General features: G+C 44.5%; 1 protein-coding gene across 1 annotated transcript in view; it reads right to left on the reverse strand.

Moving 5' to 3' along the window:
• Positions 1-22,874, reverse strand: part of GRK3 (G protein-coupled receptor kinase 3) — a 61,045-nt gene that overhangs the window by 24,156 nt on the left and 14,015 nt on the right. Inside the window, exons 3-9 of the mRNA XM_050980513.1 lie at positions 9,209-9,282; positions 6,277-6,378; positions 5,415-5,489; positions 4,452-4,513; positions 3,417-3,468; positions 2,717-2,808; positions 145-244 (exon numbers count right to left, since the gene is read on the reverse strand). Coding sequence (XP_050836470.1) covers positions 145-244; positions 2,717-2,808; positions 3,417-3,468; positions 4,452-4,513; positions 5,415-5,489; positions 6,277-6,378; positions 9,209-9,282 — 557 coding nt within the window. The remainder of the gene's footprint in view (positions 1-144; positions 245-2,716; positions 2,809-3,416; positions 3,469-4,451; positions 4,514-5,414; positions 5,490-6,276; positions 6,379-9,208; positions 9,283-22,874) is intronic.

The following is a 22,874-nucleotide window of genomic DNA, read 5'->3' on the forward strand; positions in this document are numbered from 1 at the left end:
TTCAGACACATTGCAAGAATCAGGGGGAGGCTCCAGTGGGGGTTCATTTTTGCATGTCACACAAGGCAATTGATGGAATATGCATTATATGGAACAGCTTTTACATTATATGGAAGGAAGAAGGAATAACATAGTCATACTTACTCCTGTACTGACAAGAGACAGCATAATTCTTTCATTTAAGGCTAATGTTTCACCTTGCTTCATCTTGATTCTCTTCTTATCTAAACATTTCATTGCATACCTGAAAAAAGAAAAAAAAAAAAAACCACATTCAGAAAAAAGCACCAAAAATCTCCTCTGTCAGGACTATTCACGGGCAGCCAGGCCATGCACATTCACAGGATCCTGTAAGCAAGCTCTTGAAAGACTTAAACCCAGGACTAAAAAAAAAACATCATTTCAGGCTAAACAAAAAACCTCCAAAATCTCCCAGAATTAACACATTTCCAGCAGAAGCCTCCTGACAGAGAAATGCGCTTTAACAAATAATTCCATGTCCAAACCATCGCAGTGAGATAGGAATTACACAACATATATTCATTTTCTCATACCTACAAGCAAGGATCTGCCTTAGGAATTAAATAACAGAAATTCTGTTATGGTACCATTTAATTCCAACAGTTTCAACTCTATCAGGAAAGCAATATCTTGAACACACGCTGAGTTTTATATTTATTTTTTTTTTCCCCTTAATTTTCTTTCTACTCAGAAAAAGTCAGATACACACAAGAAAGCTTTTTTAGTCTTCTACCATCTGTGCTACACAAATTAATAAAATTTTGCTCACAAAGGATGTTACCCTAACAACCACCAACCACAGGAGGATACGATCCAGGCTGGGTATTTTTCCAAGCTGTTGGTGAGTTCATTAATAGACATCAGTGAGAAGGACATGTGTGCTCCTCCACAGAAGACTCCTAGGGCACTCCTGGATTTTTAGGACATCACCACATCACAGCAGTGTTTCAATCCCATCCCCATCCAGCCCCAGGGCTTCAGCTTTTGGGAGCTCCAGTTGCCAAAAACAGCCACGTCATTCCTGACATCAATGTGTTGGGAGTGGGGGAGTGAGGGTGAATTTTAAGTTTCCAGACTGGGAATATAATCATGTGTTCCTGCTGAGGAGTCTGTGAAGGGTGAGTAAAAATAACCCCTGACCCTGCCCTGACCAGAGAGAGGCACTGGGGGTGTTCAAGGCTGATGGAAATCACAGAATGGTTTGGATGGGAAGGACCTTAAATCCAGGGGCAGGGACACCTTCCACCATCCCAGGCTGCTCCAAGCCCCATCCAACCTGGCCTTGGACACTTCCAGGGATGGAACAGCCACAGCTTCTCTGGGAATCTGTCCCAGATCAAGTCTGCAGGCTCTAGGTGCAGCAGAGGCAGCCTAGAGAGGATGGGAGCTGGGTTAGGGATGGGCACACAGGTTTGGATCTAGACCAAACCTCTACCCACAAGCTGAACCTCACCTTAAGTTTTGCTTCAAATTTAAAAAAGAAGGTTGGTTTTCTCACATTTTGCTTCCCTTTGCTCTATTTATACCTAATAAAACCTGTCCTTTGCTTCACTTTTCCTGTCCTTCTCACTTCCCAAGGGTTTATCCACCTCCTGCCAGAGCCCAGCTCAGACATGGAGATGGCTGGGACTCTGAGAACTGCCTGCTGAGCGTGCCTCAAGCTAAATAAAATGTTTATTTTTGTACATGGACAACTGAATGAACTGTACATGGACAAAAAGTACCAAAGCAAGAATAAAGCCAGCGTTGTGAGTAAGAGTATTAATATAAATACTTGAAGTCACTGCAGAAATACTGAATATAATAATAGCAACATTAAGATGTCTTCCACTTGTTAAAGAGTCAGAAGTTTATTATTGTCAAGGATGTCAGGCACACTTTAATGCCAGAGGAGCCAGACACAGGGCACCTGACACATGCCCTGCTCACTTGGAAGGGAAATGTTTAAGGATGGGCTGTGGACTAAAATTGTTAGGAGCAAAAAGCAAGATGAAAAGCTGGGGTGTAAATAAAGAAATGGATTAATATTGACAACAACAGGTTAAATCCATGCCCAGATGTTCACACCAGAACACAATGGGACAATGATGCCTGGAAATAGAAATCTGATGATCAGGGGAGGTGTGTGAATGGTAAGATCACAAAAAGAATAAAAACCACCCAGAGCTGACCCTGGAGCTCCCACTGAGAGCTCTGGGAAGCACAAGTCCAGCAGTGGGATATTCCCTTCCAGATGACAGCAGGGATCTCTGCTCTCACCACACTGATGCAATTCCCCAAACTGGGAGGAGCACACTGGGAATGGGCTCTGGCACAGCCCTGACTGCCCAGATTTGGGGACAGCACCCCCAGCTCCACCTGGAGCAGGTGACACCTGAGCAGTGGGCTCCACAGGAATATCCTCTGATCCAGGGAACTGTTGGAGCACACACCTGATTTTACCACTTGTGCATCTCCCACTGGTTCTGACAGGACATTTCCATGTGCCCAGGAGCTGTGTGACACTGAGCCCCTGCATGGCATGGGACAGCATCCACTGAGCCTGCAGTGAGCCAGGAACCAGAATTCTTCATCACAAAGAACCTGACAGCAATGTGATGCTGCTTCCCAGTGATTTCCTGAGAAATGATTGGAAGGATTTCCTCCCTAGTCCAGAGTTTACAACCACCTCTGCCACAGAGGGGGTGATACTCACATTTTTCCAGTGTCTGCTTTCCTGCAGCCATACACTTCACCAAATCCCCCTCTTCCTATTATTCTATGTACACTAAAATCATTCATGGTCAGCTGCAAGTGGAAACAGAAACAACAAAACAAAACCTTCATTTTTCCAGCATTAAAAAAAAACTTACTGTGAAAACATCTAAATGATCCATGAATGTGTTGAGATCCTCAGCTGTAACCCAACAGCATTTACTGTGCTGGAAAAGGAGCCCCTTATTGCTGATATTTCCATGTACTTGGAAGCACTACAGTGTGAAGTAGCACCAAGGGGAATGAGGCTGTTGTTCCCAAAATCTGCCAGTCTTTCTCAGGGTTATTTTTGCAGCCTATGTTGTCACACAGAAGTGCAGAGGGACAAAAGCTGAGGCTGAGGGAAGGGGCTCAGAGGGTGCTGGGATCACAGACTGGAGTGGGAAAGGGACGTGGACAGGGATTGAGAAATTCTGGCACTTCAGCTCTTTCAGCCATTAAAAAAAAAATCAAAATTCTATTAGCTGAGGAAGGCAGAGGGGACGTCCAGACAGGAATCATCAGGGCTGTGCCTAAGAATAGCAGAGCAGTGACATCCACCACCCTCCTTAATGAGGCCTTTGCAGAGCAGGATTCAAAACTGAACATTTCTCTTTCCTGTATCAGCCTCTGACAAGATAAATATACTTGTGAGTACTTACATGAATATTTAGCTCTACATTTTTCCATTGACAAAATCTAGTAAACTTGTCACTGCAAAAGAAAAAAAAAAAAGTTTAAAAGTTGTCTGAGACTATTGTGTAGAGTATTACAGGAAATGTCAAGACTCTGATATTTAAAATCTAGTCTGAGCTAGGGCGTGGGGTGGTATTTAATAAATGACAGCCTTCCTTTCACCAACTGTAATCTTACCCCCACCAAGAAAAACAATTCCTAGGCAGAGCACACTCCATGTTCTACATCCTTGGGAGAGAAAGAGAGCAGATAACCTTATCCCTGGAAGTGCTCACTGTGTCCCCACAGCTCTGTTGCATGGTTTTCAACCAGTCAAAGATGGTCTTCAATTTTTAAACAACTATGTTTGGAACTAACAAACATTTAAATTACATCAAGAGAAAGATAATTATTAAAAAAAAAAAAAAAACCACAGGCAGCTCGATTTATGTTAACGAACCTCCCTATACTCCAAGGAACATTTTAAACTCATTTTTGTCTTAAAATAGGGAAGGCATCAGCAATACCACAGGCTTTGGGAAAAAACAATAAAATAGTTGCTTATTCCTACATGAATAATTAAGTATTTATTTTCAAAGTAAGAAAAAAACAGCTTTATGGAGGCATTTTTATAATTATCATGGAATGGCACCAAACCAGTTTAGAAAATGGATTTGGGTGTGCTGAGCTTTGCAGAGCCAGCCACAGGAGCAGGAAAGGGCTGCTCTGCTGAGCCAGAATTGTGCCTTCAATTCTTTATTACACAGAACATCCCCAAAACACCAGTTCTGCCTTTTCTTAGCCCAAACTCCAACTTCTGCATGCCCTGACTGAGAAATCCCTCAGTTTTTCAGCTGTTCCACTCATCCATCCTGACTCTGATCAGGATACCCCACAAAGCTGGGTTAAATTGATTGATCATGCATTAATACACATTTTTAGCCTTATTTACAGCAGTACTGAAAGGACCTGGCTTGCCACTACAGCAGGCAGATAATTCGGGTAATATTCCATGTTCATACCTTTCCATAAATTTTTGAAATATTTTTCCTCGGAGACTATCACAAATTTCTTCTATATATGGCTAAAAAGGGTGAGGAAACACAATTAGTATTTAAGCAGACAATAAATGGCTTTTTCTCAATCCCATCCAATACAGAGAACTCTCCTTGGCCCTACACAGCTCCTGCATTGTCCTAAAGAAGCCCCAAAAAAGCATTTTAGCTTTATTTGGCTTTAGAAATCTGAGCAGGTACCTTGAAGTCAAACACAAAATATTTTCATCAGCTAGAAAACCTGAAGGGGTGTGGGGGGCAAAAAATTCTTCTTTCAAATGCATTTAACCAATAAATTGTGGAATCCAAACTTCCCAGAGCTGCTCCCTCATCTCTGTGGTGCCTCTCTCCTCTCTGTCCTTGCTGAGAGATCAGCACCTTGAAATCACAGGTGACTTTTTCCAGGGAAATCCCTCCCCTGGGTGTGTCAGGGCCCAGCACTGCAATCACCAATTTCCAGCTCATGGCAACAGCCAGAACAGCTCAGGAGCACAACAGACAACAGGCAGGGGCAACCTCCACGATTTTTTCAGCACATAAAAATACATCAGATTCAGATAAAAGACATTTAAGCTTACAAACACCCCCATGATGGATAAGACTATTTCTCCACTGTTGCAGCTCAGTTCACCCTGACAGGATGAGCATCTTCCTGATGGAAAGTGATTTACTCTAAATCATTTAATGGCTCAAAATTACACAACTATAAAAACTCTTTTATTCACACACCAAGGTATAGTTTGCTTTTCTAAATGTGCTTGAAAATATTATAGATAACAAGAGTAAATTGTAATTTTGACTTGGAAAAGCACTTCAATCCCACTTACAGCACAGAATATGTACAAGTCCCATTTATTCAGTCTCTTTAAAGAGTATCTAAAAAGTCACTTTCTGTCAGAGAAGCTGAATGTTCAGACTGTGAAAGCTCACCTGGAAAAGGCTGGCTGGCACTTGTTTCTTGGCTAAATGTGTTTGTACATGATCTACAGCTTGTTTTGAGAAAGGCTTTTGGAAAAGAAAAAGGAAGATTTCAAACAGTTGGAACTGTCAGGAGCTTCATTTCAGGTCAGAGCACTGTTGTTCTTTTCCCCACATGGAAACACCAACCCCAAGGGGAATCAATAGGGCCTCCCACAGGTATATTCCAGTGAATTTTGTGTGAAATGTGCAGAATGATCCAGTAACAGGATTATTCTGAAGCAGAAAAGCGGGAGAGGGGAAGATGAGGAGGAGGAAGGTAAAAATCAAAGGGGGTGATGATCCTCCTTTAACAAATCCACAAAAAATCCCATTTACAGACACAGCTCCAGAAGCAGACATGAACTTTTTACTAACAAAATAATGCATTTTGGGAGAAATAAGAAAAATATAAAAGCTTAAACCCTCCACCCAAAGCATGATACCACCAGGATACAACACCCTGCAAATCCTTCTTTCAAATGAGAGCACATGAAACTGCTAAGAACAGATCAATGGGCCCAAACTTCAGCTAGAGAAAATGTGTCTTTTCAATGACTTTAGCCACATCTCTACACACACACCCTGCATTTATTTCATCCTTTTGGAAACAATCTAAAGAAACATAAACCAGAAAAATCTCCTGATACTTCCTTTGCTTGCCACTGAGTTTAATGAAAATTGCAGCACGCCACCAACCTTTACACCCCAATAAAAAAAAAATAAAAATTAAAAAAAACAACATTCTGAATTTGGCCAAACCCAGATCCTGGATTTCAAAGGGAAATGCAGATGTTGCTGCTGCCAGGCAGGGGGGAAAGGGCAGGATACCCACGTGGGAACAGGAGAGCAGCTCCTTCATGATGTAGGTGTCGTAGATCTGCCGGCTCCGCGACAGCCGCTCCTCCTCCGAGTCCAGCTTCTCGTACTCCTTGATCTGCAGCACAAGCACACACCACACATTCCCTCGTGATTTCTCACTCCTTGGGTCAAAACAGGGCTTGGGCTGAAGTTTTGTTTCATTGTTTTCTTTAATGATGAAAAATCACCTGAGACAGCACAGTTACGGCTGGGATTTCCCTTTAATATTGGAATTTTTCAGCTCTGGTACAGGTGCTCTAGGGCTTTGGTGGAGTCCCCATTCCTGCAGGGATTTAACAGGATGTGGCACTTGGGGACATGCTCAGTGGTGGCCTTGGCAGTGCTGAGTGAACAGTTGGGACACCATGGGCTGAGAGGGCCCTTCCAATCAAAAATTCCCTGGTCACAGAACATTGTGACCGAAATGTTTTATGAAAAATCCTTTCCTCAGGATTTTTCCTCCTGAGAAGCTGAGAGGCCTCAAGAACAAAATGTAAACAATTCTTATCTGCTGCTGTGGAATGCAACAGGTGGGTCTGGGACTGGTCTCATGTGGTTGTTTCTAATTAATGGCCAACCCCAGTCCAGCTGTCTCAGACTGTTTCGGTCATTCCAAGCCTTTGTTATTCCTTCCTTTTCTATTCTTAGCAAGCCTTCTGATGAAATCCTTTCTTCTATTCTTTTAGATTAGTTTTAATATAATATATATCATAAAATAATAAATCAAGCCTTCTGAAACATGGAGTCAAGATTCTCATCTCTTCCCTCATCCTAAGACCCCTGCAATCACGGTCACAGCACACCAGGAACAGATGTCCAAGAAAGAATATAAAGCACATTTCAAAATGTTCAGCTACACTGTGGATTTGAACCCTAAAGGTGGCTAAAAGACAGTTTTACAAAATACATCAAGTTTCCTCAGGTGTGCTGTAGGAGATCAGTGTGTTCCAGGTGAAACAACAGCAACCCCAGACAGTTCATTTACAGAACAAAACCTGACAACCAGTTCCAGAACAAAAAGTTCACCCAGTCCAAGGGTCCTCTGGAGCATTTTTAGGGAAGGAGCTCTTCCAGAAGTGACAACATGTAAAAAAACATGCAAGGGGAAAGACTCAGCACTGACTTCCTGGACCTTCCAGCATCAGCTTGTGAAGCCCTGGGATCCAGATCCCTGGCAGTGAGCAGATCTGCTCTGTGCCACACAATCCCAGCATTGCTTAGGTTGGGAAAAAAACCTCCAAGATCATCAAATCCAATTATCAAGAGACAAACTGGAACCAACCTACCTCTGGAGGAGGAACATTAATTAAAGTCAGTATCTTTCTAGCTGTACTGCTGGTGTTTGCTGACATGATAAGGCACCAGTCCCACCCCAATCTGCCATCTGTGCTGCTTCCCCCTTGATACCAATTTATAATTAAAATGACTCAAAATGTCTTTGCCCAAGAAACACTTTTAATTAATGCAATGACACAAAATAATTAGCAGTACAGGAGGAAGCCTGATGGATATCTGATTGTCTTATTTGAGCACAACCTCCTATCCCTCAATTTTGGTTGCTGAAGGACCCAACACCCCAGTCAGTGTTCAGGGGTTTCAGCAGAATCCCCCAGAGACCAAAAGGATCTCCTCAAAAACTGGGATCAGAATGCATTTGTTTTCAAGTATTTAGAAGCTCTTTTTTCCTTTTTTTTTTTCCCATTTTCCCCCCTTTTTCTTTTTAATTTCTTTTCTTTTCCTTCTGCAACCGATGGGGATGAATCACTCATGCTGTTAAATGCCTGATCGTGACTCCAGCTGCAGTGATATGAAATCCCTGGAGTACAGAGCTCTTCTACATCAAGCAATTTTTAATGTAGCAATGCACTCAGATTATTCTATGTGTAATAAATGCAGCAAGTAAATCAAATATATAAAAAAAAAGGAAAAGCTCCTGGATCCGGTATGTCACAGAGGAAAACACAATGAACCTCTCTTTAAATATCTTTAATGGGATTTTTCCAGAAGTACATGACAAAGCACTGAAATTCTTTTGAGGCAACATTTTGCTAATAACCTAAAAATACAATTTTGAATTGTTTCAGAGATAAAGAGGCAGCCAAAAATATCCTGCTAAATAATCTGGTACAACAGGCCTTTTCTGATTACTTCTGACAGTGATATCTTCAGTGTATAAAGAGATGGAAATGATAGAAAAAGATTCTTTATTGACAGCAGGTATCTGATCTGAGTGGGGGAATGGAATCTTGCTGAGAACTGATCTCCAAACTGATACCATGATAGCAAGAAAAAAGTTAAATTCTCAGTTAAGAGAGAAGCAGCCAAGGCTATTCCAGCTCTAATTAACCCTGAGCATCAGGCATGGGCAGGTCTGCCCTGAAATCAGCACCTGGGACAGGATTCACTGGGGCTTTATTCAGTAAATTTATTTCACTGGGGCTTTATTCAGTGTCACAAATGTAACAGGAAATGGATGAACGAATGGAGCCATGGAGCTCAGACCCTGCAGCAGCAGAAGCTGGGGAGGACCAGGGCATTCCTTGGAATTATTGATCCTTTGGGATGTGCCCTGCACAGTGCCTGCCAGCTCCTTCACTGGGTATCTCCTGACAAGGGACACAACTCATCCATCTGAAGCCACCTCTCGTGTCCCCTCTGCCACAGCAGCTCCTGAAACATCTGAGCAGCTCCCACCCCTCATCCCTCCACAATCCCCCCCTGCTGCCTTTGCTGGGGAAGAATCTGAAGGGTTTCAGTGTCCCCCCAACATCAGCAACTTCATCCCAGATCCTCTTCTACCAGTCCACACTGCTTCAATCTCCCTCTCCTTCCCTGTCAGCATTCCCTGATGGAGCAGGACAGCCTCACTCCCTGCACAGCCCCAAACCTCCATCACCAGCACTTACCTCCTCATAGAACTTCAGCTGAGGGACAGCTTCATCGATCTCATTCATGCAATAGTCTTTAAAGAGCAAAAATCCTGGAAAGAAAAACAGAAAGATCAGAAAAACTTGTCTCATTACACTTGTAAAAAGGCTCATGAAACAACCTGAGTTCCACCACGGGCTGCATAAACCTGTGTGAGCATCCCCAATTGCCAAGGTTTAGGATTCTGATTCCAGCTCTTCATTTCCAGCACAAAAAGGATCCCAAGCCTGCCTCACCTCCCACAGGTGTATTAAGCCCATTACTGCTTCCACCTGCTGAGGATTTTATGAGGCATTTCCATAATGCACCAAAATATCCTGTTCCTCTTCACAGACCACATTTTCTTCTCTTTTTTTTCCCCCCAGTAAAAACTAGACACTATTCACGTTTTGGGGGTTTTTTTTTTGGTAAGAGATTTACCTACATTTCACTGATGAAGCACAACCTCTTCTGCACTCCCATTTCAGAATTACCGGTTCATGTTACCTCTAATGGGTTTTATTGCTCAATAAATTACATCAGGGTCTTTACAGTTCCTTTGCAAGTAATTTAGAGCATGACCCCAGCAGGCTGCAGATGAGAATCTTCCATTAGGAGCATTTTAATGCACTGTCACAAGCCTCATCCCATGGAAGCTCTGTCTTTCCCTGCCTCTGAGCTGGCACCTGCTCCCCTGGAATTTCACACAGCAATCTGTGTCACAAATGTCCCCATCACTGCCAAACCCACCCAAAGTCCCCCATCTCCTCAGCCAGACCATGCACCTCCACCTCTCCTTGCCAGCTTGGCTTTTTGAGGGCAAAAAGTGAAATTTTGGGAGCTGATTCAATATTCCTTATTTCCCACATGACAGAACCAGCAGCAGCACGGAGCAGAATCCTGCTGAATGGACTGAACTTTTCTAGGACAATGAACCAAAGATTGGGTAATTAAGAGACTGAAGAGTGGCACAAACAGCTCTGAATGCAGTGAAAGAAAAATCCCTGGCCTGGTCCCAGCTCCTGGCTGGTGCCCAAAAAAACCCACAAACAACAAAAAAACAAAACACAACAATAAACCACAAAGACAACTGTGGGAGGAGTGTGAAAATATACCAACACACATTTCCAGCAGGGCCACGCCAAACATTCCAGCCCTGCTTACTATTTTCCAAACTTTTAAAATTTAATTATGGCAGAGAAAGAAGAGGTTCCCAAGCCCATGGCACGGGGAACAATCAGAGGCTTATGCAGCCACAGGACACGGGCTGCTCCTCCCTGAGGCCCCTTGGCACTGCACTGCAAAAACCCAGATATACCCAAAATACACAGACTGAGAGCTGAGGCTGCTCAGCCTGGGGAAGAGAAGGTTGGGCAGGGACCTCACAGCACATTCCAGGATCTGAAGGAGCTACAAAGAAGCTGGAGAGGGATTTTGCATCAGGAACTGGAGTGACAGGACAAGGGGGAATGGCTTCAGACTGAAATAGAAATTTAGGTGAGATATATGGAATAAATCACTCTCTGTGAGGTGCCGAGGCCCTGGCACAGGATGCCCCAAGAAGCTGTGGCTGTTCCATCCCTGGAGGTGTCAAAGGCCTGGCTGGACAGGGCTTGGAGCAACCTTGGATAGTAGAAGATGCTCCTACCCCATGGATGATCTTTAAGGTCTCCTCTACCCCAAACCATTCAGTGATTCTATAATTCAGACAAATCCAATTAGAGCCTAATGTTCCCCAGACTGGAATTGTTTCTATTTCGACCTCCCATTCTATCAACAGACCCTGCACTTCCCCTGCAGCACAAAGGAAATCTCCTCCTTTACTGCTGCTCTTGGATTGAGTGAAAAATGATCAGCCAGAAACTGCAGCTCTCACATAATGGCACAACGAAGTGACAGATGCAGCATTGAGTAAGTGACAGGAGTTTGAAGAAGTTCAGGGGGAGCTGACGAGGAGCACAATAAGCACAGTTAACAGCACACAGAAAAATAAGCCCAGGAACAGAAAGCAGGAATTAATAAAATGATAGCGTTAAGTAACAGCTAAAAAGAACCAGCAATTATTTATGAAATAAAGATGCTGACAGCTTTTCCTTCTGCTATAACTATATAATTTCTGCAACAACCAGATCACTGGTTGTTAAGGGAAAGGAAAAATATTTTTTAAGAGCTTCTTCTGGCAACACCAAAGTGATGGATGAGAGCAATAATACACACACAGAATGTGAGGCAGCACCCAGCTCCTCTGGGCTCCAGCCTCTGGACAATCATTTTCCCCTTTAGCTCTGTATTTACAATCCCAAGACAAATTTGCCAAGTGCCATGAATTACACTGACTTTAATTACCAAGGCAAAATGTCTTTCAAGGAGGGATGAAGGTCACCTTTGAGGTTTGCAGAGGCTCACAAGCAGGAAGGGATGGGCTGGTGGGGAGAGCAGATTCAGGTCAGGCAGCTCACCCACAACCAGGTACCCACAGAGCTCATCCCCAGCTGGACAAGGTCCCTGTCACAAGGAGGGGAACCAAGTTAACCCATCTCTTGGAAACAGAACATGAATGTTTACTTCAGTATTTATTTCAAATAATTGTGGTTTTTTCCAGCATGAGCACAGGAATTTTGCATGAAGTCCTGACTCTAATCAACAGCATCCCTCCACCCCTGGTTTTTGTCTCCAGAATTCAGCCCTTCCCACAGTCAAAGAACACAAATGCTGCTGGTGACCAGCCACACACTCCAGACCCCTCATCATGATTGTGGCCTCCACTGGACCCTCTCCAGGAGCTCTTTCTTGAGCAGTGGAGACCAGAACTGGACACCACAGCCCAGATGTGGCCACACTGGGGCCACTCAGCAGGATTAAAGCCACCTTCTCATTTCCCATTTCCGTGACATTTTCCTGTCTGTGGCCCTGCCAAATTCCCCCCAGGGCAGCAGCCACAGGGGCCAGCAGTGGCCTCTGCCTCCTCCAGCAGTCTAAAGGTCACCTGCAACCACAGCACCACCTCCTCATCCCTGTCAGTTAGCTGAGAGCACGGAATCATAAATAAAATAAAACAGAACAACAACGAGGAACTCCATGTAAAACACTCGGAGAAAACGACTTACCTAATTCTAACTGGAATTTTATGAGCATCAGATTCAAGTGACCTTTTAACAGGAGTAAATAAAAACCTTATTAAAGCAAACAGGAGTGACTAGGTGAGAGAGCAGAGCTAAAAATAGCCAGGTTTAGCCCCGATAGAAGCGTTCACAATGTCACTGATTGAAAGGAAGCTGCATCTATTTACAGCAGGCCTGAACGTGGTCCAAAACGCTGATGTAGCCTCTTTCTAGTAGGCAAAATAGCAAATTAGAGAACAAAAATATCAAGCTGCTTCCAAATCCTCCCCAAACGTGCTGTGTATAAATACAGAGCCCTGACAAACAAAGCAGCAGTGACATCTGCACCAGACATGGGCTCCTTTCCTGGCCAGGAAAAGCTTTGGGAATGTGGGATGGTGCTCAAGGCTGCAGCACAGCCTCTGTCCCTGCTCAGGACACTTGAAGGTCCCCAATCTCAGCCCCTCCAAGATGTGGCTCATGATCTTTCTTGTTGGTGAGCTCAGAAAACAGCAAGAAGCCACGGCCAGAGGGATGTCTCACATCCTGCTCTCTGCACCTCCCTGGCAGGACACTGCACCAAGGTGGGCCAAGGGGAGGGTCAGGCTGGAAATCAGGAGGAATTTCTTCCCAGAAAGGGTGGTCAGGCATTGGAAGGGGCTGCCCAGGGGAGTTTTGGAGTCCCCATCCCTGGAGGTGTCCAAGGAAATCCTGGATGTGGCACTCAGTGGTGACAAGGTGGTGATTTGGCACAGGTTGGACTCGATGGTTCTGGGAGGAATTTCCTGACCCAAATGATTTTGGGGTTCTGGGGCATCTCCTCCTCAGGAATGTCTCCCTGTAGAGCTGCCACAGGACAGCAAAGCACAGCTGTGTTTAAATCCAGCTGTGGGTGTCTTCAACCTCCTGAAATAGCCCTCAGTGACCTTCAGCTCCATCAGTACCAGGAACAGATCTGGGTCACAGACACAAACACTGGGACAAAGTCTCAAAAAACCACATAAAACCTGTGATTCCCACCAGCCTGCAATTGTCACAGAACACCAGGCCAGGCTCAGACTCCTGTTCTGTGCAGTGCCCACACAGAGCTGACACAGCACAGAGTAATTCAGGCCACCTAAGAGCTCCACAGCTGAGAGAACCACCAATTTCCCTCTCCAGGAACAAAGATCACCAGGGAAAACTGTGTAGGAATTGTGCTCTGGCAAGGTGCAAAAGCCACAAGAATCCTCCCAGCCCAGAAAGCATCACACATTCCACTACTCTCCTTTCCCTTTTCCATTCTTTCCTAATTGAGCCTAATGTTCATTCCCTTTGCATTAAAAATAATACATTATAACAGACTGAAACATATTCCTGTGCATAGGAAGCAGGGGAAAAGAACAAACTGTCTTTCATGAGGACGTGCATCCAGTGGTGAGGAGAACAGAATAATTTCCCCAGAACAGAACCAAACTGAGCTCAAAATTAGGCTGCAAGTTGCCAGGTAGCCTGTTTAATGAGGTCTAGAAATCATTAGATGAAAATAAGCTTTGGCTAAAAGGTTTTAAGTATTGTCAAAGAAAAACTTCTTATTTCCAGGCCTGTTCTCCAATAGCTTTTCACCCAGGGAAAATCATTGTTGAAGCTTGGTCAGGCCTCTTTCTAAACACCAGACTTGTGCATGCCTGGAATTCCTGCAGGGAGAGGAGCAGGAGAGCTGAGCTGCTCCTCCAGCACTGACACTGGGGACATAATGGAGGAATATTCACAAATTCTGTGTCAAACCTCAAAAGCTTGAGCCAGGTAGAGCATGTCAAGCAGTGAATACACAGATTTACTGAAAGCTTTACTCAATTATCCTTATTTAGGTTGCCCAGAGAAGCTGGGGCTGCTCCATCCCTGGAAGTGTCCAAGGCCAGGTTGGATGGAGCTCTAAGGGATAGGGGAAGGTGGAATGGATGAGCTTTAAGGTCCTTTCCAACCCAAAGCACTCAGGGATTCTCTGAATATCCTCATGAAATAGTAGCTCTGAATACTGAATGTGTGATCAATCATTTTTTAAAGCCATGCAGAGAAAATAATGGGGAAAACTTAGCTCTGAACCATATTTACTATGTACCCTTCATATTCTGGTCTCCTTTAACATGCAGATTCCAGCTGACTGAAGTTGAAAATCAAAGGCATTCAACACATCAAAGGTGAAAGAAAAAAGTGGGTTTTACACAAGAAAAAGCTCCTCTATAAGATGGAGAAGTAAAAACACTAAACAGAAATACACAAAAATATTCTGATTTTTAAAAGGACCACTAAACACAGAATAGAAGCATTTCATTTCAATCAGTTATTACAGAGAATGTGATTAAATTCCTTCACTAAATCCCATCAAGGAATACACAGCACTTGAGGTTTTCTTTTTTCTTCACTTGTAACCAGAAGAAACTCTGGTAATAGCTGGTACCAGCAAGCTAACAACCAGGAGCAGCTTAAAAAAACCTCCTGGTGGTGGATTGGGCTTTGTTGCCTCTGTTTTTTCCTCACATCACAATTCAGGCACTACCAAGGATGTGAAAGTTGTTTTCCTGACCAGTATTTTTCCATTATAAACATTTTAACATTAATTACATAACACAAGCCAACATCCCTTTTTATTATTGGGAAACACACTTTTCCTTCTGCCCTGCTCCAAGCTGAGAATTTCACTGTTACCAATTACTGAACACACACAAACTCCACTGGGAAATGCAGCTCTGCTCCTCGGGAAGGGCCTAAATCCAGGTGTGGTTTTTAGTGGCAGCAAGGTGACAGAATCATTTGATGAATACATGGAATAACTCCACAACAAAAGGGTGTTCTCAAGCCCCTGGTGCCAGCATTTGCCTCAGCAAGCTCTGCTCAATATCTGAACCACTGTGAAGGGCCAAATTGTTCAGCCAGAGCATCGAGGAACTGTTGTGCTGTGGTCAAAATCAAAACACAAAGGCAGCAGTATTCAGTCAGTAAATACACACAGCACTTAGGTAAAGAGCAGCAAAACCACTAAAACAACAGAGACAGAGCCCAGCTGATTCTGCTGCAGGAATTTCTGACTCTTCCTCTGGTTCATTCTGGCACTCTAAGAAAGTTGCTGTGAGCTGGAGGCTCAGACACAGATGGTTCTGCTGCTCTTCCTCTTTAAATCACAGAAATCATGGGCACAAGTATCTAGAAACACTAAAAGACTGGTTTGCATGTTTTTGACCCCACCTATCCAACCTCCATGGACACACAGGTGACAGCAGGATGTCCCAGAGGCCCTGGCAGGACAGGACACTGTCAGGGAAGGGGTTTTGTCAGGTGCATTGCCCACATTCATTTATTTATAGAGGAAATGTTGTATGGACCAATGAAAGGATCTGGAAATGGGGTAATTGACAGCCAGAGCTCTCCAGCTCCTCTGACCTCTCTATCCCTTCAATGCACTGCTGAAAGAGAGAACACTTCATAGCTCCAGTAATTTAGATTCCACTGACTGGTGCTGGTTCTGAGCTGTCAGTGCTGAGGGATCCCACTGAGGGGAATGAGCAGCACTGGCAGGCCCAGAGAATCTGCTTTATTAACAATATTAATAATGCTTTTACAGCTATGCAGGTAAAGCTCATTAAAGCTGTTACCATGCCACCTCAGACATGGCAAACCAACACTGCCCTACTTCCCGGTGGTGTGCAGAGGCTTAATTAGCTGTGAACTGTTTCAAGACACATTGATAAAAACTCCATGGGAGTGCAACTGTTCCAGATTGACTGAGGAATTGCAGGGTGGGAAGAAGAGGAAATCAGGACTGTGTGTGAACAGTGGTGGGGCACAAGGAGAAGATTCCACCAGGAAGGGGTGAAGAAAGCTCAAGTGAGGCCAAGCAGAGAGAGAACACCACCTTTGGGATGGAAGCCACTTTGCACAGCGTTAATCACAGAATATCCAGAGCTGGCAGGGACCCAGAGGATCATCATCCACTCCTGGCCCTGCACAGACACCCCAAGAATCCCAGGCTGTCCCTGAGAGCAGTGTCCAAGTGCTCCTGGAGCTCTGGCAGCCTCAGGGCTGTGCCCATTCCCTGGGGAATCCGTTCAGCACCCAGCACCCTCTGGGGGAAGAACCTTTTCCTAAAACCCAGCCTAAACCTCCCTCACATGGAGGCAAAGAGAGCTCAAGAAAAGGCTGAAAAGGGCTGAACCAACCACTCAGGGCCCTCCTGATCCAAAAGGAATGAATTTTCCTACAGGATTCCAGGGGCAAAGCAAACACACCTCTGGCAGGTGCTTGTGTTTGTGTGTGTTCTCTGAAGCTTCCCTGGAAACAGCCAAGGGAAATGTCATGCAAATAATTTCTAATTTGTTCTCTCTATTATAGAGTGATATTCCTTAACACTCTCTTCTTCTCTCCTATGTTACTACTTCAGTTCAAAATTGCCAGTTTGCCTGGAATTCTTGATAATTTAACCCAAAAACCGTCTCATTGCACTGCTCTGCTGAGATAAAGACTTTCTCCCCATGCCTTATACCTTCCAACAACTGCACTGCATATAAATGCTAATCTACCAGGATGTGTACATTATCCATCATGGGATGTTCCAGATGATAGGGCATATATTTTTCCTATTTTAAAGCTCAGATTTAATCTGCAGCCCCCCTGGGAAATCACACAACACAGCATCTTCAACCCCCCACAAAGGGAGATCAGGCTGAAGCCCAACAAAGAAACGCTCAATTATTTCTCATCAAAAGAAAATCCAAAATGAATACATGCATTTTGGTAGTGCCTTTGGATACTCTTTATCCCTGACACCAATACAGACAACTCCAGTGCACATAAAATCTACAGCAGGAGCTTCAGCAACACCCCTCAAAACGATCTTCGAAGTAAATCATGCCAAGTCTCACTTTATTTTACCACAAAACAAGAGGGTGTTGAAAGAAATGGAGCTTCCAGTAACACTGAAAATGATGACATAATAAAGAGATCTTAAATCTAACACTCATTTGGTGAAAAAAACACTGCCAACAGAAAAGCAGACCAACTTTTAGGAGGCTCAGAGCACGGATTTTCTCTTTCACTGTCCCTCCCGCCCCCGTCCTTGTTTGGTACAAGCAGAGCATGGTGTGAGGAGCAGATCCCCTGTGAAATATCTCACATTAACAGTTTCTGTTTCAGTTTGCAGCCACACAGTTTCCGATGTCTCCTTGTGGTTTGGGCTCTTGTGTTGTTTTTAACAGATCACAGAACTGTGCAGGGACAGAGGGGCTTCCACAGCCCCTGAGAGCCTCCAGCAGCCTGTCCACAACCCCACATCCCAGGCTGATCTTGTACTGAAAATTACAAATACCATGAGAAAGAAGAAGATCAGTCTTCAAACAGCATTTAAAATGCAATTTTTTGTTTGGAAGGCAACTTCCTAATTTTGGTGGTGACTACTTCTGTGTGGTGGCTGCCAGGTCAGAAGCAGAACCTCAGAATAAAACCAGTTTGCAGAAACGACCTGTGCCCCTGCTTTTACAGAAAACTCACCAAGCAACGATGTCCCTGATACTTGGCTGCACATTATTTAACATCAAAGTACCAGAACAGAGCAAATTTATCACAGTGCTCATGATCCAGCTCAGAAAAGTCATCCCTGCTCACTTCACAGCCAAAAACTCAGGTGCTTTTCTTCACTCCCGACCAAGTTTTATAGCCTTTATTGTTATTTCCTCAGAGGACTATTTAATTAGTCCAGAATGCCAACAGCACATAGATCTTCTGCTTAAATTAAACAATAGCTTAAATAATGCTCTAGGGAGTCACTTTTCCCAGCCTGTTATTTTTAGGCAGTTCAGGGAGCACGGTGCCAGCAGAAAGAGGAAGAGCAAGAATGTTTTTCTCAACAGATTTTAAACTCCTATCTAATGATTAGCACCAAAGCTCTGAAATAATGATATCTGAGTCCTTAACTAGAGAAAGAAAGAAGCAACAGAAAGCATAATTCACTGCCTCAAAAAAAAACCTGCTGTAGGTGTTCTCACCCCAGTTTTGGTTGTTTTGTTGGTTTGTTTTTTAACAGAAAGTTGTTCCTGACCAAGCTGGAGGAAACAGCAGCCAGCAGGGTCAGTTTGAGCACATTTCCCTGAAAATGAGAAGGGCAGGGACCAAAGTCCCTGTGCAGAAGGAGCTACAAAACAGACCAAATGCTCTGGAAGCTCAGCTGAGGAGCTGCAGAACAAACATGATCCATGCTGAGCTGGATCAGGACAAGGGGAGCAGGGAAGGGGCTGAGAGCCCCCACAAACCCCCGTGGGTTGGAACCAGCCCCTGATGCAGATGGCAAAATGCTTCCCCCCTGCTGGGAAAACCTCCAGCTTGGAGCTGGTTGAGGAGGATATGGAAGACAGTGGAATGAATCACCTCAGAAAGATCATCCCTCACTCTGCGAAAGTGGATGGTAAATAAGGAAAAAAAAAAAAAAAAAAAAAGGTTTGTAACTTCTTACGTCAACTACAAGTTGTTTTAATTAGCTCTATTTCACAAAGAAAAAAAAAAAACTAAGCCACCTTCGGGGGGGGGGGGAAAAAAAGCAAGTTACTTCCTAGGAAAGGTGCAAAACTCACACTGCAGCAAGAGCAGCTGCTGAACCAGCTAAAACACGTCCTGTTCTCATCCTTCCCCCAGCCCCAACGTGCAAGAGATGAGAAACCCAGAAGGGTGTGAAGGAACTGCCACGTCCCCCAGCTCCAGAGATGAGAGCAGCCTGCTGGCCTTCACCAGGGTCTCCAGCAGTCAGCAGGGAACCCAAGGCTGAAGCAAGCCAGGCGTGGAGCTGTGGATGCTCTAAGATCACATCCCAGGATTTCTAACCCAACTCCATTCCCTGCCTTGCAGTGCAGCTTGTCTGAAAGCCCAGAGCCAGACACCAGAGTCACTGAGCTGTAACTGGCAGCAAGTTTGCTCCAAAGCATTTAATAACCAGGATAATCCTGTTCCAAAGCAATATTATGAGCTCATAGATTCCCTTGAAGGCCTTGGCTGCAGCAGCCCCTGATCTGCTCATTTCCCACCTGCCCTCTGAGGGCAGGGGCTCTCCAAGCGTCCTCATCCCACGGGGCAGGGGAACATGACAAGGACTCCACGTGCAGTTATAACACAGTTGAGAAGCAGAGTGGATTCCACATGTAAATTATGAATATTGGGATACCAGAGTCACAGAATGGTTTGGTTTGACCTTACAAACCATCTCATCCCACCCAGGCTGCTCCTAGCCCTGCCCAACCTGGCCTTGAACGCTTCCAAAACCTCTCAAAACGTCTCTTTTTCTAAAGAAACTCCTAATCTGGTGTTGTAGCAAACAGGATGTGGTAAAAGAAAACCAGCTAAGGTGGTTATGCACTCGGCTTCGAGACAGGCTGTACTTCCCCAAGAGGCTTCTGCTGTGGAGGAAGCAGCTTCTGAAGGAACAGCCGGCTGGGCTGGGCTGCCAGAGCTCTCTTCTGGGTGCTTCTGTGAGCTCCATGTCCTCTGACTCACCAGGACATTCTTAGAGAGCTCCAGATCCTTCTGGAGCATCACTCAGGGGGCAAACAGCAGTGCCAGCACCAAGGGATGAGAGCAGCCTGCCTGCCTTCCTGAGGGAAGGGATGCAAATCGGGGACAGACTTGTTTGTGCAAATCTGATGGAGCCTCCGGGCCATTTCCATCCCTGATGAGCTTCCTGCTCTTATCCTGATCCTAAAGGTTTTGGGTTCCAAGCCAGAGCTGCCCCTGTGACTCCCTGCAGTTGCACACCTGGCAGGAAGGGAATCTGGGCCAAGCTTTGGCAGTGGGACCACGAAAGCACTGACCCTAAAATGATTTTAGGGCTCACTAAGAATAAACACTCGCAGGTGATGAGACCAGCACCATAATTAGACACATGCACAGGGAAACACCCATACTGACATCAGAGCCCTTCTGTCAGACAGCTGATCAAAGCCTGGGTTTACATTTGAAAGGATACTGAAAAACAAGAAAAAAGAAGAAAAAAACAAACCAAAAACCAGTGACCTGGAGCTGTGAGGAAAAATTTAGGTCTGGGGATAAAAAAAATAAAATAAGAAACAAACCAGTTCTCATCTAGAGCAGTTGCTAAGGCAAAAAAAAATGGGGAGCTTGGTGCATTTTGTAGTCGGTGTGTAAGGATAAAGCAGGGAGTGCTGGATGGCTCCTCAGCAAAATCATCACAGGAAAAACCAGGGAAGATCCAGCAGAATTCCTGGAGATCCAGGCTGATGGAGACTCCAAGCCCACACTGGCACACCCAGAACCTGCCCCACCTATGGTCTCACCACATCCCCCCCAGCCAAAGAGACAAGGAGCAGAACAAAAAGGTGATTAGAGTTTTAATTACCTCCCCATACTTCTTCTCACAGCAGAACGCTCGCCTAAAACTGCAGGTACTTTACCACAAGCAATTATGCTAATGTCTGGAAACAGAGCTAATTGAGTGGCAAAGAACACGCTAGAAAACGCAATCAAATTTAAATGAACAACCACAGTAAAGGAAATCCTGCATTTTCCAGCGTGATGCAAAGTCTGCTGTTAAAAACAGTCGCGTTTAGCTTTAGTCTTTTTTTTTTTTTAATTTCATTCTAAATCCTATTTTAGCTTCAGAATGAACTGAAACTCCTGCACAGCATTCACAGAACTGCTTCTCATTTCCAGGTAACCCAGGGCAAGTCCTGCTCTGACTGTACCCGGGGAGAGGAGGAGGAAACCTCTCCTCTGTGCACAGAAACTAAAATGTTAATGAAACTGGGCTCTAAAATTCCAGCTTTAATGGCTACTACCAACATGGGGAAAAAAAGAGAAAGATCTAATCCTTCCAAGGTTCCAGTTACCCAACTGTAATTGCTGTAACTAATCAAAATAACTGCAACAGTCCTCGCTGTAACAGGTAATGAAAAGTATTCAATTACATAAATAGAAATATCCATTACATAGAAGATGGTCTGTTTGACTTCTCTTTTTATAGAGAAGAAAAAAAAAAAAAAAGACTTCTTCATTTCACTGCCCCCAAAGAGACTCAGTTGAAGTCAGGCTGTGTTTGGTTGCTTAAAATTCTGCTTATTTTGCAACTGCCAGGCTACAGCAAAATATTAATGATTCAGCACAGGCAATGGAGCTGAAGCACACACTGAGGTGTCAGTGCAAGCAAACAAGGTATCTGCATTTACATGGCAAAAGTTTTGGGCACAATAAAAGTCATAGTTTTAGGCACAAGTACAGACCACACTCCAGTTGTTGAAACATAGGGAAAAGACTTCCAATGGCTCTGAGACACAGGAAAATCGATTATTTTAATCTGACAATACTTAAAACTCCCACTCCAGTGAGCTGCACGCTGCCAGGCAAGCAGGAAGGTTTTGGGCTATTTCTGCTCCAGCCAGAAGGGAGGCCAGTGAAAACACAACCAGCCCAAAGATGCCCCCACTGCACCACTTTTCCTGGGAAATCAGGTCCTTTGTTCACTACAGCCTCATTTCAGACAGGAATAAAACCACTGACCTGCTCAGGACCTCCCAGCCCATTCCCCATTTCCAGGACAGGAGCAGCTGTGCTATCCCAGCCAACTCCTCAAATCTGCCAGCCAAAAATCCCAAGAGCCCCTCATGAAATCCTCTCCCTGCTTTATTACCCACACTACCACTAACATCTTAATTTTTTTTTTTTTCATTGAAACATTAAGGCTCTAGAAAATGGACTAACCACATCATTTCTGCAACAGCTTTTCTGGTTTTGAATCATGTTCAACCTCACTTCTCCCTTCCACTGCCCACATCACACCCTATTTCAATACTTCCCTGTAGGTCAGATTTAACAGACTGCTCATTCCCACTGCTCTTTCCTGGACTTTTCCCAGCAGGTCCATGTATATTTTTTTAATCCACTGCCAGGATGGACACAACATTCTGCCAGAAGAGGATTATTTCACATGCCTCACTGGCTACAACACTGATTTTATATTTAGTCGTCTGATCCAGCTGAGCCAACACAGCTCAGGGCTGGCTGTCACAGCCAAGTCCCTGCCCCGAGGGTCCCCAGGCTGTGCCTTGTGATTGCTCTGGCACAGGTGGAGAGGAAGGACACTGCTGGATTTCCCTGGGAGCACTGCATCTTCCCCCTCCCCTGGTTTGTGGAGTGTTTGTCCTTGTGTCAGAAGGACACAGAGGCTCCTCACTGCAGCACTCAGCTAACTGAACACTGATCTCTGATGTTCCCATTCCCTGCATCCACCTTTCCATGATTAACTGCTCCACAAGTCCATTTTCCCAGCAGTTTCACCCCCTGCACACACAGTTTTCACCCCCCCATGCTGGGAGCAAGAACACCATGTCAGAGGGTCAAGACAACACATCTGGGATCTTTTCTCCTGCTCCCTTATCAACAGGCTCATTACCTCTGCAAAGAAAAATAAAGTTTAACTGATGTGACACATTACATTGTTGACAAGCCCATACCAAGTAATATCATTTTCTCCTCGATGTTTCCAAATAATTTAATTATTTTCCCTGTAGTTTTCCAGAACCTGAAGTTTACAGAT

Source organism: Serinus canaria, chromosome 15, assembly GCF_022539315.1.
Source record: "Serinus canaria isolate serCan28SL12 chromosome 15, serCan2020, whole genome shotgun sequence".
Classification (NCBI taxonomy): domain Eukaryota; kingdom Metazoa; phylum Chordata; class Aves; order Passeriformes; family Fringillidae; genus Serinus; species Serinus canaria.